General features: G+C 44.5%; 1 protein-coding gene across 1 annotated transcript in view; it reads left to right on the top strand.

The window, feature by feature from the left end:
• The window catches only part of gpr158a (G protein-coupled receptor 158a), a 61,295-nt gene that overhangs the window by 22,761 nt on the left and 21,401 nt on the right, over positions 1-17,133 (top strand). The window contains exons 3-5 of the mRNA XM_040127304.1: positions 7,110-7,212; positions 9,865-10,091; positions 12,405-12,473. Coding sequence (XP_039983238.1) covers positions 7,110-7,212; positions 9,865-10,091; positions 12,405-12,473 — 399 coding nt within the window. The remainder of the gene's footprint in view (positions 1-7,109; positions 7,213-9,864; positions 10,092-12,404; positions 12,474-17,133) is intronic.

The following is a 17,133-nucleotide window of genomic DNA, read 5'->3' as shown; positions in this document are numbered from 1 at the left end:
CTTTGGTCTTTGGACAGCACCCAGAGCGAGGCCCCCTCTGTCCGGGCAGCTCCGCTCCGGCTAACTCCTGACGGTTGACCTCGTTTAAAGGCCTGGCTGCCTGTCTAGCTGTCCCTCTGAGCAAGACACACGGCCGTCCAGCTCTCTGCAGTGTCTCTGTGACTGCGTAGGCTTTGTCTGTGTGCCTCTGTGTTTGGCTCTATGACTGAGTTAGAGTAATGCACAGGGGCTCACCCAGGACCAATTTATTGAGCCCAGTCACTGCCCGACAGCTAAAAATAAAATAAAATAAAATAAAAATCACTATCACCCAGCCTGTAGCAAATATTTTGACGTCAATACACAGAGCAGTCAGAGGTTATCAGTCACTTCCTAAAACAGGGCACTAGTTAAAGACTGATAACCTCTATACTTTACCTCCACAGCCTTTTTAGTTTAATATAACGTTATCCAAAACATTTTGTTTTAACTTAACTGAGGTGTTGAGTAGGGATGTGCGCGATAAGTCGACTGAACGATTAAACGTTGCTACCTTCACTAGTTGGCACAAGAAATACTAGTCGGTTATACTAGTTATCAATACTTTATGAATTTACGATGCCTGTTAACTGTTGTGTCCACGATGTCACGCAGCCGCCAGACAGCGCCCCCCCCCCCACACGCTAGCGCTCTGATGTTGTAAACCCGCGAGGTGGAAAGCGGGACAGAAGACGTCTCGTAAAACCAGCGCGGTTTGGCGGTATTTTGATCTAGAAAATGAAAAAAAAGGCTGTGTGTGGGCTGTGTCGGAATAAACCGGCATATAACCACTCCGGTGGAGCGCAGGCATGGGGACGTTAGCCTCCAAGGAAAGAAGGCGGCTGGTGCGAGCACTGCTTATGTGGGCCACACTCGGCAAAACCCATAGGACATCATTTACCCGCAGACGCTGTGATCTCGCCTAGTTCCCGATTCAGTTCTGCCCAATTTTGACTGTTTTCTGAGTATTTTCGTACTTTAAATTTAAATTTAAGTCCAGTCGCCAGAGAAATCAGTCATTGGGAAGATCCCTAGTTGTGAGCTCATTTAAAGTCACATTGATAAAACAATCTTGCGTTGGATGGACACAAAAATAAAAAATAAATCGAAAAAAATAGGATCATTCTGTGTAACAATCAGTTATCATTATAATTTGAATATTGAAGGAGCCGCTTAACAGTAACATGCAATGTTTGATCGTTACGTTTATGTTTAAGGCTGTATAACTTCTTCACTTGCTGAATAGTACAGCCCATGAGAGGCAATTTCATCTTAATGTAAAAACGGTCCCCACATGCATTTATTTTATTTTAGGAATCTCACTAGTGGCAAAGTGTCATGAAAACAATCGCAGCAGGATGTTCCAGTGTTTAACAGAGCGCGTACACTACAACCCCTGTGTTTTTTTTAATTCTTCCTCTAAAACAAAACCGGCTTATCGTCTAATTTCCCTGGTGCCTTCATACAAATCCTGAGCTGGCAATTTACGGCACACTGCACGCACGTGCAAACACAAGCGCAGACGCTCCATATGTGCCGAGTAACTTGCCCTCCAGCCAAGTCTTCTCGTTCTAACCTCCTTTCTGTGCATTCTATAGTTACCTCTGCCAAGGAGGGTATGTTTTCACCCATGTCTCTTTGTCGGGTGGTTTTGTTTGTTTATTTGTCAGCAGGATTACAGAAAAAAAAAACACTGAACCGATTTGCACCGAACTTGGTGGAGGGAAGAACCCGTTCAATTTTTTGGGGGGGGCAGATCCCGATCATTTACTGTGAATTTGAATTTATTTCTTGGAGGTCTGGTGTACGACGTTTGACGTTGGCCTTGGCGGAGGTCTGCCGATCTAGTTGAATCTGTAATTACTGGATGATAAGCTTTCCTCTGGGTTTATGTTGCACTCTGTAGGATCATTACAAATATCTACAGAGGCCTATTAGCGGTTGATTAGCCACTGTGCTGGACCGGAACAGCGTGGGCTTATTTCTTGGAGGGGGAGAGTCCTCGGCAGGCCCTAATTAGTCCGAAGAATTGAGCTAGTTCCTGGTTTCCTGGTCGGGTGGAAGACCTGGCCTCTGCATCAATTAGTGATACTCTTGGAGTTGTTTTTTTTAATTCCCCTGCTTAATGTCACGGGGAGTTGATGGAGGAGAAGTGCCGTGTTTGATGTCGGGAGAAAGCATATGTAGAGTGTGTGCACATTTGTGTGCAGTGGTTCCAGCAGCCTAATGCAGTGATATACAGTAGATAAGTAGCTACAGCGACTCTATGGTCTGAATTTATTTTTCGAAGTTATTCGTGTCTTCACTGTCTTGTTTGCACAGGTATTTGCACTGCATACTTTAAACAAGATATATTTTGCATGCTCTTCTCATTTTGGAATTTTCAATTTTATTTTTTATCTCACTACATAATATCGTGGCACAAGCCACGTCTTAAATTTAGCTCAGCTTGGCGTCTGTCACACATGAGCACAGTTTAATTTGATAATATAGAAAATGTATTTTTCAAAAAGAATCGTAGAGTGCGTGAAAATTATAGATCCAGTGCTATAAAACTGTATAATGGCCATTATCAACCACAGTAATTCTGTTAGGCGGCTCGTAAATGCCTTTTGAAATCCGAGGTGGTCTTTACCGACTCCCAGCAGCACCACAGCGGCTGCAAGTGGCACTGCCGCACCGAAGGGAGTTAAACCTTTTAGGCTTCTCCATGCTCAAAGCTAATCCACATTCACTGGCAATGCAGAGTTCAGAGGTCATATGCAGTGTCAGGTAGTCATCCAAAGTAGGGTCAGGGTCCACAGTATGGCTACCGCAATAATTGGAATATAGTACATAGTCGTGACTCATACTTTGCACAGCTCCGCCAATGAAATACAATGTCTACCATCTTGTTTGCTTTTAAATTTCCAGGGTCTTTAGGGTCAAACTAATGCATTGTAGGAAATGTAGTAGATAAAGCGAAAGAGATGTGGGTAAAGAAAAATAATTTATTGGGAACATGTACGTATCTTGTTAGTACAACTGTTCATTTTCCCCCTGAAAATTAAATATTTCAAAAATATTACAAAATTACATCATACAAAAAGATTTTATAAAACTCAAAATGTATCTTATAACGTGTACCTATGGTAACAGAGGATGCATTTAGATTTCACAGAAATTGAATTCACTATATGGCCAAAGGTATGTGGACATCTTGTTGGACCAGGGGTGTAAGACACGCTGACTGAGTAACAGCCACATCCCCAGTTCCAGACCAGCCACTCTCGCCAAACGCTGCCTGTCAACTCCCCACCGCCACTGTCAAACCAAGGAGGAAACGTTTGCTCCCATTCGTGTTGGGTGATAAAGCCTGGGGCTTTAATTGATGACGGTTCAAATGGGACAACCTGGGTGGAGAGAATCCCTCCTCGGTTACACAGCCCATAAAGAAGTACAACCTGTGACAATGGGAGTCACAAGTAGACATTGCTATATTTGAAGGGGTTACATGGGTTGTGAAGCACTGGTCTAAAATACCATTATATGCTATAGCATTCAGATTTTCCCCTAATTGGAATTTAGGGGTCTAGTCCAACTCATGAAAAACAGCCCCAGATTAAAAGTAAACAATGGGACTGGGGTGTCCATATACTTTTGGCAATGTGGCATTCAAACATACTTCAGATCAGTGCAAAATTGAGGTTCTGGTTCCTGCTTTTGTTCAAGTTTAATTCAAATTTAAGATGACATTTTTGATTAAAATCAACCAGGTTCCAAACAGCACTGGTGTAAGAATCCGCATACAAGCCGGAGAGAGAGCGCGAGTGTGTGTGTGTGTGTGTGTGTGTGTGTGTGTGTTGTGTCTATTTCTGTGTCCCGCGGCCTGTTGGAAGTGCTCTGTTGCAGGCAGACCATGCTGGCTCTGACAGCGTGACGCACTCCGATAAAAAGGCTCTCGCTTGCGGTCACACGCACACGTCACCGTTGCAATTAACATGTCAGAGTGTGTTTGTGTGTGTGTGTGTGTGTGGTGTGTGTGTGTGATTGACAGCTGCCACAGCTGGGATGTAAACAACAATGAGCGATGCCGGTGGGGGAACCTGGGGGTGCTGGAGACATAGCGTACGAGCCCTGGGTGTGTCTCTCTTACATGTGACTGTCATAAAAAATAAATGAGGTAGATTATATTTACTTACCTCCACGTCCGCAGGTGATATAGTTTACAGGTTCAAAACAGAAGCTATTTCCAATTTTTTCGTTGTTCATTTATTTTCACGTCACACTTAAATTATAACTGTCCGCTCAGTTCTGAAGGGCAAATGAATTCATCTCTTGCCACCGTGTCGGACCTTATCAGAACACAGCAGTTGGAGATCCTGTGGAGTCAAACACACAAGTCTCAATCATATAGACCTAATTAATTATCAGTTAATTTGATGTGATTTCTGCTCTCTGCCTTCGGCTCATTACGGAAAGAACAATATGGCTGCCTGAGCTGCTATCTACAGAACCTCATCAGAGATAATTAATAGCATATGTAAGGCATGTAGAAGTAGGTCACTGCCTGTATATGCTTTATTCAAAATAGTAGAACGCTACATGGACTTATAATCAGAAGAGAAGTAGCTGTGTAAATTTGACCATAATATATTATAAGACCTATATAGAGTATTTCATATAAGTTAATCACCCTGGTTAAGTTCAGGAGGGCTTTTTAAAAAAAAAAAAAAAATTGTATTTTTTTGTCTTTATTGTACAAATCGTACAATAAAATCAAAAAACAAAACAAGACATGTAATGAGGTCACCATGGGCTAAAGGAAATTGTGATGCACATTTTTCACAGTTTTCTGATGTTTCATAGACCAAGCGGTTAATAGATTAATCGATGATAAAAATAATCCTTAGTTGCAGCCCTAGTGTGCATCCTTGAGGCTTTAAAAATGAGTTGGATGAATTTTGTTCCTCATCAAACATTTTGTAAAGCTAAATAAAAAAAATTAAAAAAAAACTACTTTGAAACCTGCATTGTTTTCATCACTGTTTGCCAGCATGCAGTCTTTTTCTTCCTTGCATCATACTGTACCTGTGCATTGCTACTTGCCATCACTTTTTGATCCATAGACTAGTGTGACACCATTGTGAGGAATGTGAATCGAATCACTCGCGTGTTCTGGTGTGTAGGTGTGTGTGTGTGTGTGTGTGTGTGTGTGTGTGTGTGCGCTACTAGTGATCAAAAATACCCCCATGTGTATACCCCCAAAAGCTTTATTTTATGATATGAGTCCGGCTCCTGGCTGGACCGCTGCCGCCGAGATCACAAGTGACCGATGGCAGGTAGCCGGGAGGCAGTGCTGCGCCGTCTTAGCCGCCTCGCCGTTCGACACACTCCGCGTCCGAGGCCCCCGCATCAATCGCTACAGCAGGCAGGAGTGGGATGCACTGCCAGGGCTATTCCTGACTCTCCCTGTCACACACATGAAGAATATGAATACACACACACACACACACACCTGTCTCTGGCTGTTTCTTCTGGTGTCTCCGGGAGGTGGCCAGATTAACAGTGGCAGCAGTAGCTGCGGCTCCACCTGTCCTGAGTGGCCAGCTGTTGGGAAATCGAACATGAAATCGGTTACCTGACTCATTTAAAGCTGCACCGGGGAGGTTTTTTTATGAGGGAATACGCATCCCTTAGCAGCCTAAATCAAAAACGGGAGGCTCCAATATGGTGGACTGCAGGTTCGTCCTATTTGACACCCACAGGACGTGTTGCCTTAGAATCAAGACCAGAATCTCAGCTCAGGTTAAAATGGATCGTACCAAAAGAAAGCGAATATATTCTGCAACCATAAATCGTGCGGGTTTGACATACTGATAGAGTCAAAATATGCAGTGGGAAGGTGCTGTACACAGGTTTACGACTTTAAGATCAAAAGGACCCGTGTCGAGGCTGTCGCCACTGATACGAGGAGCCGTCTTCAACAGATTAGTGTAGCGCCACTCTTCAATGCCTTGGTCTCTTCGGTGGAATTTCTTTGAGGAACTTGTTCGCTGAATAGTAACCAGGTAATTAGGTTGTGCTTTCGAGCCTCCAGCCGGCCCCTCCGAGGCTTTGACCGAGGGGCCCGCTCTCCCTCGGACTGAAAAGTGCAACCGGACCGCGCCAAGGACCTTGAGAGACAGAAATAGCCGCCTCTTAAGATCTGCAGAGGCCAGTGCGCTTGTGAAGAGCATCACAGCGACTGGCGCTTCATTTAGACACCGCCACTGGCCCTTGCCTCTAGATCTCGCAGTCGGGTCGGAAACCCTTCATAGCGTGTCAAGTGTCAGCTGAAGTACCGTTGCTATTCTGGGCCCCTCTTCGTTTCTTGGGACTCATAAGTCATTATCATCTCCGCTTAGAAAAAAACAGGTTCACGTTGTGTGAAACAAGAGAGAGAGAGAGAAAAAAAAAAAGGACTGTTATGGAGTTTGAGAAGCAGGGAAAGAGTGAGAAAGAAAAAATTAAAAGGTTTGTGTCAATGACCCAAATGTGTTCATACAGAAGAGAAGACGGAATCTCATTCCCACAAGAAATAAAATTAATGGTTCTGCTTTAATCCTGCAAATAAGTCTGTTCTTAATTTAGACATTAATTATATCTTGTAATTTGGCAAACAGCACACAACGTCTGCCAAGGACGCCCCCTGACAGCCCCTCGTGTTTTCTCAGCAGCCCTCAGTCTGTTTCCTATCAGACCTTCGATCAAATGGCGGAGGCTCCGCTAATTCAATATTGAGCTGCGAGGAGGCACGGTCAGACAGAGGGAGGAATCTCGCAACTTAAATAATTAGACCCTTTGTCCCTCTCACAAGACACTGGATCCCACATTTTGTTCACTGAATTTCAACCACAGGCCGTACTTTTAGTGTAGTATTGACATATTTTAATTGCTTTTCTTTATTGGTTTCTTATCTGTCTGTGTATTACAGGTTGTTATAAAACTCTTGCAACAGCGATGTTGGATTTAAACGGGTAATTTATTATCCAGGAAGCACAAGCTCAAATTGCACTCGTCTTCTCTGTGTCGTTGATGTATATGTTTTGTTTGTTTCCCCCCCTTCGCAGTGTTTGCCAATCCATGGCCATGGATTTGTCCTAGACAAGTACAAGTGCCGGTGCAAGAAAGGATTCTACCACCCCAACAGAGTGGCTGTCAGTGGCTTTACACGTAAGTCAGTGACAAATAAATCCCATGTTTTGGTGATATCAGATGAAATATGTTCTTTTGTCGCTGTGTCTCTGCATGTAGTTCACTGACGCGCTCTCTTTTTAAAGGTAACCCATTGGATTACATCATGCTAACCTTGAGCAACCTACTTTACATATCTCAATACTTTTGGGGAAGGTACAGCTGGTGGCTTTTGACACATAATTCTATATTTCCCTGTATCTGCCTGAAATCAGATCACGTCCTACTCAAGATCACTTGACATCTTGAAAATTGAACCGGTTTGTGGCCTCGTAACCTGTCAGAACTAGAATTATTTTTTTGGGTTGTTGTTTTGAGCATCAAAGTTCATTCTTGACCTTGGAAACTACACGTGCAGTCACGGCTAATCAGGTTCGAGATGTGAAAGGTCTTCCTATGGCAGTTTCTTTTCCCAGTTCATTCTGTCTGCTGTGAGTTGATTAAAAAAAAAGGCTTCTGCAGACACAGAACCCCAGTGGTTTTCACCTGGCCTCCGTCACTCTCCGCCGTGCTTCCATTTAAATCCACTTCCCCTCCCCTCTCATCCCACTCAAACCTCACACGGCGTGTTCCTCTGCGTCTATCTCAATTGTATCCCTCTCTCACCCCTTTTCTCTTAAGCCCGCCCCCACTCAGTCTCTGCACCGTTTTATTGCCGCCCGTCTTATACCCCAAAATACTCCCCTTCGTGCGCGGGGAAGGAAAAAGGCTCCCCAATTTCTTCCTCAGAGAGCTGGGTTTCTGTGCCGTCTGCCTGTGCTGTTTGCTGAGCCGAGCTGCGAGTGCACACAAACTTGTGTGTTCACGTGTGCAAGTTTGCATGAAAGCTCATTTTGTGTGTGTGTGTTTGTGTGTGTATGTTCGAGAAACGCAATAATAGAGAGGAGAGGCAAGCCTGTTAGCGAGGCGTAGTGCTGCAGTCTGGCCCACCATGGGGCCAATAACAAGCCTGTTAATCCACAAGGGGACATCCTTGACACTCCTCTGCAGAGAAAGCCAGTGCATCTCACTTTCCTTTGTCTCCCATTGATCTTCCGCCGTGGATCTCGCGAATAAACACGAGAGAGAAGTTACTGTAGCTAAGCTTCCTCTGACTGTCACTCAGATGTTGATGCAACAAACCAATGAGAATGAGCTAAAGGCTGTGACTCACAGCTACGGAGATAAGTAGTCCTTTTGAAGGGATCAATGATGTGCAGAGTCATAGCTTTGAAAAATAGGCCAGTTTCTTTTTAAAGGCAAAATCCCTGCAAATCTCTGAGACAATGGCTGTTTCCAATAAAGCCACTATAAAAGCTCTATATAAGTCCACCATTCGTTATCTGTCCAACCATATGGGCATCTCTCAGGGGATTTCTATACAAACCAATAACAAGTCCACCAGCTTCCTGTTGTCCTCTGGGTTTTGTTTGGGTTTTACCTTAGTTAACTGTGGGAGGGATTTTTTTTTCTGAGAGCCCGGGAGGTTCACGCTCAGCAGCGTATTTTCGTGCCGGCGCTGTCCAGTCTGACCAAACTCCTTCACTTTTGGCGACGGAGCAGCTCCTCCAGGAGCAGTTAGTGGTTTGGTGCCCGGTATATACATCACCTCAGTGGTAATTCTTGAATACTTTGACTTCCCCAGCCTGGATTTTCACGATTTGTAGCCAGTCCGCTCTGCGTGTGGGCTCCCCATCGTCCCCGTCCTTGTCAGGATCAACCAACTACGTGCGGGCGTGCCTCTCTGCACTTTTCCCCAGTCATAAGCCTCGTGTGATATGACAGTGACAGAACGAGGTGCAGCAGTGTTGACTTTTCATGCTCACACATATGGATCCATCTCCTTTGTGTTGACACAATGCCGATGAATCCTCGTAAGGTCAGGGAGGGATAAGCATATATACACTCCGGAAGCTTAGGGTTTGTCACAGAAGAACTTCATCTCCTTTATCTTTTAATAATGCTCTCAACAGATCCAGTGGAAAATTCAATAACATGGGAACTTGGGATGACAATTCTTGCCACATATCCTGCCTCTGTTCTCCGTGCAAACGCGACGAACAAATTCAGAATTAACATTGTGTAAAAATAAAAAACATGCACGACAGAATCTGGAGCTGCAGATTTAAAGGTCAAGAAATTGCGGGAAGGAAACAGAAAAGTTTTCTGCGAGGGAAAAGGTCTTAGGGTGACTCACAGCTCAAAGGTGACGGTAAGTAGGGGTTTGTTTGGCCTAGAGCCGCGGTTCCAAACCATGATTTAGTCAGAAATACTGCCACAGCCGTAGCAGTTGAACTCAAGTGACATTTCTTTGACACCATCCGTCACATTTCAAATGTATTTATTTGAATTTGATTTTGTACTGGATGTTATTTAAAACTTTTAACTGTTTATTCATTACTTTTAACTCTCTCTTTTAACCATTCCTTTTTTTTTTTTTTATTAACCTTTTTGCTAGAATCTGCTTTTTCAGATTTACTGAGCTTCTCCACATGTGCCCCTAGCAAACGCAGAAATACACGAAAAGAAAGATCAATAAGCTTGTTGATCCGGACCAATGACAGAGGGATACTGTGTCAGGCGCGCGGATCTTCTCGCCTTGAGCCTTTGGAATTAAACACCTTATTCACCCCATATTCTTGACGTTGACAGGGATGGGGAGGAAGGGAAAAGCTGCAGACAGCGGCCCCAACGCAGACGAGGGGTCCTCCAGCGACTGCCTGCCGTGCCAGCAGGGCTGCGCCTACTGTAAGGACGACACCCCCTGCGTGGCACGAGAGGACGGCGCTCTTCGCATGGCCGTGCTCTCCTTCCAGTGCCTCTGCATGCTCGTTGTCTTCATTAGCATGGTGCTCATCTACCATTTTCGGAGGAATAAGGTGGGAATTATTACACGCTCGTAAAAAAAAACGTTCTCTGTCGGCACAATGACTGATTTTTGAGTTTGGTCCGTTTATTATAATTTAACTGAGGGTTTGTGAGGGATTGAGGAGCCCATAGGCAGGTGTCGGTATGGGGACTCAACTTCTTACAGAAACACCAAGTGTCTGTTTTTTTCTTTTTTTATTATTTCATTATGAAAATCTATCTGCAGTGCAGACGAGAGAGTTGCACAGATTCAATTCACAGCTACAACATCGGGTTGCGCGTTTGATGTTTTCTGGGCCATATGGTCATCAAAGCCCTTTGGATGAATAAATCAGCGAATCCATATGTGGGTGGTCACAATAAAGCTTTGAAAATAATTTCAAATGGCTCAGACGCCACGGATCCACTCAGAACCTTGACCACATCTAGTGTGTACAAATGAGAGCTCTAAAGCGGATTTACTCTGATTTATACAGCAGGCCACTGACCACTTTACCTTTTACAGTTAAAGTGCTACTATGTAGGCATGCAACTTTCTCGAGGCGAAATATTCATAGGTTATATTTCTATCAAATTTTTATCATTTATTGTGAAATGTGGTGTTGATGATGCACCTGATGATGCTGATGAGGCCATCGGGGTCTTATTTAATCACTGTAATGTTTTTCTGCATTACCTTGAAAGGTGACGGCGTTTTCACTGCATCGTCAGAAGGTGCAACTACTTAACAAACATGAAACGTGATGCTCCGTGTGGAAGATGAGGAGGCAGGTTTAGCTCATGCGCCAGATATTCGCAGCACTTCAACAAAGTATCAAGTATCTCTAGATTCAACGGTGTTATATGGTCCTGACAATGAAAGATTTTTTTTTTTTCTAAAAGTCCAGAGTGCCCGAAAATGGTCTGATTACTGGAATATTAAAGTGATAAGTGATGAGGTTCCCGCTTTTCTTTAAATTTGGCCACAGCTGTGTTTCAGTGCATGCATTTCCCAGAAATCAGCCAAAGAGGAGTTCAGTGGTCAGTGGAGCAAAATCTGAAAGTGGAAAACTACCCAAAGCGCAAGGATTCTTCCCTGCAAACACAAAATGCTTGGTGAGCGGGCTTTCAGCTGAATCACAGAGGGGTAAACAGAATTACTTCTACATTTAAGTGTTGTTGGATTACAGAATAGCCGAGCTCAATTAAAATGAAAGTTGGTGATAGTAGCAGTTTACTTACTGAGTTCGCTTTCTACCCAAGTAAACTTCTGAACGAACTTTGAGCCTCTAGTTGCTTCATTGAAGGCTTTGTCGTGAGCGTCGGACATGTGAGGGTTAGCCTGAAGCTTCGCCACATTCCCGACAATGGGGAACATCGAGCTGCTCTATCTCCCGCACACCGGAAGACTCTGCTATTATGCATCAGTCGGAGTCTCCCCCTGATTAAGCCGATGAACATTTTAGATACTCCAGGAATTCGTCATAATTTAAACACCATTTATGTAATCCCCATTCATCTTAATCAACCTTGGTTTGAGATCTAAGGATCCAAGCGCTTCACAGACTTTCTGATAAATTAAAAACAATTCATTTCCATGAACAAATTAGTTCATTTGGGATGCAGATTCATTCACTTCTTTTTTCTTTCTAAATTTTGATCAAGATAGAAATCGCTCAACTGGTCTACACAGCTAAGGCCAGTGGTCTGCGTTGTCTTTTCTGTGTATTTATAAATGGGTGGCACAGCTGTCTTCTGCCCTTTGAAAGCCCCCTCAAGCATCTTGTCAATTAGAGGACGATACGTTGCTAAATATCTTACACAAGAGGTGCACAGACAGTGCCTGAAATGGTGAACCCTTCTATAGAGAAGTCCTTGAGGCACGATCTTTCATTGTTCTTTGTTTTCTTTCCACCAACAAAGAAGAAAGCTACATATTCCTTTTAAATCCTCCTGGAATATTATGATATCTTTTTTTTTTTTAGACTTTTTTAAACCTCCTGGTGTATGAGGGGTATTTTAAGAGATACGCTCCAAACTATTCTACTTCATATCCATTTATTAGAAAATACAATATTCTGTAATAATATATAGATTTTGGGGATTATGATGCTGCAAACCAAGACCGTGAATTACTTTTTATCTTTGAAAAAGCTTTTTTCAAACAGGACTTTCTGCATAATATCTTATACATAAAGCAAATGAACGTGAAAATTAAAGCTGCTCTAATCTATGTTTTTCTATTAATAATGGATCAAATGATTAAAGGTAATGATAAATCAGCGAATGCATTTGATGGATAAGTTAGAGGTTTAATATTTGTTGTATTTTTCTTTTTTTGTCAGAGTATCCGAGCATCGGGTCTAGTCCTACTGGAGGCCATCCTGTGTGGAGCTGTGCTTCTCTACTTTCCGGTAAGCCCGAGACACTTGCTTGTTTGAGTGTGTGCGCTTGTGTGTGTTTGTGTGTGTGTGTGTGGGTGTGTGTGTGTGTGTGTGTGCGTTTGCGGGTGCGCGCGCATGAGCCCGTGCAGCCTCGCGTCCTTTCACGTGCGCGTTTCTTGACGTATTTGCTGATAGTGTTCATGCCATGCTCCTTTGAGCCGAAAACAAAAAATCTTCTCCTTGACTGAAGGTTGGCATTCAGTTCGACCTTCGGTTCACGCTGTCGCTCATTCGTCCAGAACAGAATCAGGGCTCAGCCCAAAGTTTCATATCTGCAGCAGCGGCGACAGAGCAGGACTGTTTGCATTGTCAGATAGTACAACCCTCAGTTCATAAATCATACCGTTTGGGTGTTTTCTTTGGGTTTTTTTTTTTTTTTGACAGCCGCATGGAGCTGTGATGAGCAGGGTTTTCACAGCCAAGGTGTGCGTGTGATAGAACAGGAGTGGCAGAGACAAACGTCCCAGGGCTTGTTGGTGACCCCCCCCCCCGCTAACTGTACACAGGGCTGCCCAATGAACCCAGCAGCTTGTCAACGCTACCATCTGTTGACCAGCAACTCATGCTGCTTCATACAGACTGCACTCGCTCAGACCCTCACAGGAAATTAACTGCATCAAATTTGTCTGACCTTAACCTTTGAATATCTGGTATTCTTTACACAAACTCTGTTTACTTTTGTTCTGGGTCATGTTTTCACAGTTTTTTTTTTTTTTTTTCCCCACCAAACCTGCTAGTGGTGGTCACTTTAATGAAATATGTTTAGATTTATTCTTAGAATTGATTTTATTAAAACTCTAGCCATGTCAACCACACCCTGCCGTTCACCTTCTAACATCCACCCCTCCTTTTTTAAAACACTTTATTGATTTATTTTGACTGACATTTTATCGACAAAACCACAAATCAATTAATCGAGGAAAATAATGAATCCTTAGATGAATCGATGATGAGGATGATTGTTAGTTGCAAAGAAGGCATCAAAGTAATGGCCACAGCTCGTGGATGTCTTCTCATGAAGCCAACAATCGTCATCATCAAGGAAAACAACCTTCTTCACTTTTGGTTTTTGATTGTTTCCTTTGGCGCCATATGACGTCTTGGTCCTGCGAGAGCTAAAGCTTAAACACGTGGAGACCGTAGCTAATGCTAGCAAAATCTGTTTAACTCATTCTTATGTGATCTACCACTGTAATCAATGAAAACCAGTTTGTGTCGTTTTGCATCGGTTAGGAAATACACACATTTTCCGATCCGATTTCTGAAGTACCTAATTATTCTTGCAGACGACCGGACTCTGTCCAGGAACCCACGTGCCGCTGATTAACTTGAATCCACCATTACATCTTCCTCCCGGGCGCCTGGGGCATTGGCTAATTGCAGCTCAGTTGCGATCATGTGGAGCTATATGCTTACCACAGCGATGCAGGGTAAATGTAATTAAAGCCAACTGATTTGGATCTGGCTAATCAATGCAGTTTGCTGCGACAAGGTCCTGGAAGGTAATAATGTTTGAAACCTGCAGTGTGAAAGCGAGCTGTGGAGTCAGCTTATTGGTAAGTGAATGAATGAACAGTAGATGATATTCCTGTATCTGGCTGGTGCGGTGATGGCAGCGGATGCTAAAAATAGATTGCTTGTAAAAAGGTTGTACGAAGGGAACTTAACTTTGTGGGTGACTCTATAAATCCCGCCTGGTTTACTCTGTACTGTCATGCAGAAATGGCAACTGTGAACACGGCTGATCTAGTTTTGATAGAATGTCTCAGCCTGATCATGGGAAAGCAGCATCTCTCTGCGTGGCTCTTTGCAGCACGCCAGATTGATCTCCACCCTGATGCATTTCCATGTCTCCCCCTGCGAATCCCACAAGAGCCGCGGTTGCGAGGGTGAGACACATCACTCCCAATCTAAATATAGATCCAGAAATATTCAGCCGCCGCCGCCGCCGCTTCTATTTTAAATAATTCCACTGTTATTAAGCAGCAGAAGATACATCTCATCCTGCTCCCATGGCATTCTGCTTTGTGGAGTAACGCAACCCCCCCCCCCCGTCCTTTTCTCTCCGGAGTGTGTCACATGCAATAACCTCAGAGCCCCCTGCTTTGAAATGAAAGGGGGAGGAGGGAGGAACAGGGAGTGCAAAAGGAGAGAGGCAAAATTATGGAAGTGCCAAAGCCGGCTATTTCCGTCTGGCTGCGGAGATGAGAGAGGGAGAGCGGACACGCATTTGTGATTCACAATGTGATCCCTGGATTAGCTCGCCAGCCCCGCGTTTGTCTCTTTGCAGCTTCTTATTGAAGCTGCTGGGGAGGCTTAGATTGGGGTAAAGTGACAGTGTTTGGATTGCCATTGCTACTTGTTTTTTTTTTTTGGTTGTTTTTTCTCCCGATGCCACCGGCTTCTCCGGTCAAGCCAGGAATGCATTCAGACAACGGTAATGAAGCAGAGGCAGTGCGCCGTGGTGCCACCTGGTATCAACTTGTCAAAAGACAGTCGGATTGGTGCGTCCCAACGATGGGGGGAAACGCAAAAAAGGGGATTGATTACACAAGATTTTACTTGTCGTGACATGTCATATTTTTTAAAATCGTATTGTTCAAACTGCAGCTCATGTGTCAAACAATAACTTGCAGAAGAGACAATACCACTTGGGGAACAATGAAATCCTCCTCTTTTTCCACATTCACTTCGCTTTTTCCTTTTTTCCCCCTCACAGTTACTCTCTTTGCGCCGTCCACTTACTCATGTTTACCTTTTGTCAGTTGGTTTCCTGGTGACAATTCTTCACTGCTCCACACTTTTCCCACCCGTACCCTGCCCTCCCTTCACGGTCATTGGCAGGACACACAATGAGGCTGTGGAAACGGACTTGCTTATTTATTTTAGTCTGAGCTTTACTCAAACTTGATTCAGTTCCCTTAATCCTGACGCACCTCTGTGACAAACTGGAATCTTTTTCATTTACATCCACATAAAACAAACAAACAAAACAAAACCAAAAAAACATTGGACACCAAGTTAAGCTTACACTTGGCCCAGAAATCCGGTTTCTCCAGCAGAAATCTAGTCCCTGACCACGGAAACCAAGTTTGTCATTTATTTGATGTTTAAAAAAATCCAGCTGCTGCAGTGAGCCAGTAACAGCCAGGCTACTTAAATGCATGATGCATGTAAACACACCATATGAGACTTATCTTCCCCTCGCTACTTCCCGACCCATCTGCGTGTGCACCAGTGCAGTCTGCCCCAGAGACAGCGCTGGTTGTCGTTCTCTCCCTGCCTGCTACTCCCCGTTGAGACACGTCACGCCTCCTGCTCTGCTGCTTATGCATTCATGAATGTTAACACACATGTGAAAGTGGTAATCTGCCGGTTTCTATGTTTAATTCCGGTGGCGCCTTTTGTGCTTATTGCGGCACTGTTTTTGCAGGGCACCCTCCTTCCCCCGTTGAGCCTTTTGTTGGAGGCAGAGCAGAGATTGTCTTCAGTGTCCCGCTAAAGAAAACCTTTTCAAACCAGTGGTCTTAGGGCTACCTTTTCTCCCGTCCCTCTCTCCGTGTCTTTTCCACCTGTCCGGTCTCAGCATAAGTCTTGGTGCCAAGCTGGGCCAAGGTGCCACTTCAGCCCAACTTGGGGCGTCGCTGTGCATGGCAGGCAGGCAGGGCTTCACAGCGCATCAGGGGGCTAATGAGAAACAGTATGGCCAGGGGATAATGTATCCTGACCTGACAGGCCATGAAACACAGTCTGCCTGCCAGTTCTCTCCTTTGCACTGCTCTGCCTTCCATCCAAGCTGTTCTGACACTTTCAATCTGACTTAAGTGGATCTGGAGGGTTTCTGTGTGCATTTCCAGCCCCCCCCCTCATACCCTGCTTCCTTTCCTCCTTCTGCAAAGTGCCGAAGAGTCTTCCAAAACATACAATCACTGAGTTGAAGTTGAGGAAGCACTGCTGTAGCTGGAGTGTTTCTTCTGTCTATATGAGCGGAGAGATCGAAAGTAAGAGAGACTGGAAAAAGAAAGATAGCATCACCACATGTAGACAGGTTTTTCCCTCTCCGATTCTCCCCTCTGCGCCCCGGCAAGATGGGAATAGCTCTCAGGATCTCGCTGGTGATGAGGAGGGAAGGGAATCGTGGGAGGCGGGCGCCAGCCAGCTCTGGTCTTGACTGTGCAGAGGCCAAGCTGGATGTAATTTACACTTGGCCCACCTCAGGGAGCAGCGGGAGGAGAAGAAACCATTACCTCCCTCCAGAAAGCCGCCCTTCCCGTGCGGCAACGAGTGTCGGCTTTCATATAAAAATGGATCCATTGCTATTACAACCCCCCACCTCCCGCCGGTGCCCCCCTCCCACTCCCTCATACTGAAGGTGTTTCGTAGATTAAAAAAGAAGAAGCGATGGGGAATGAGCAGGAGATGATGACCAGAAAAAGCGGGGCATGGGCGGGCCGGATGGCTGTCACTATTTTATGTCAAAACACTAAAAGTAGCACGCGATCTTTGTTGTGACAGAATAATTCCCAAGGCTGCACCATCCCATTCTCTACTCAGATGGAGACAGACACACTAAATGGCTGAAAGTCATTTTTCTCCCCTTTAGCCAGTAGTGGTTTCCAAAGAAACTGTG

The sequence above is a fragment of the Xiphias gladius genome, chromosome 5 (assembly GCF_016859285.1).
Source record: "Xiphias gladius isolate SHS-SW01 ecotype Sanya breed wild chromosome 5, ASM1685928v1, whole genome shotgun sequence".
Taxonomy (NCBI): Eukaryota; Metazoa; Chordata; class Actinopteri; order Istiophoriformes; family Xiphiidae; genus Xiphias; species Xiphias gladius.
Note: the sequence above shows the minus strand (reverse complement) of the source record. Positions and strands in the feature narration are given on the sequence as shown.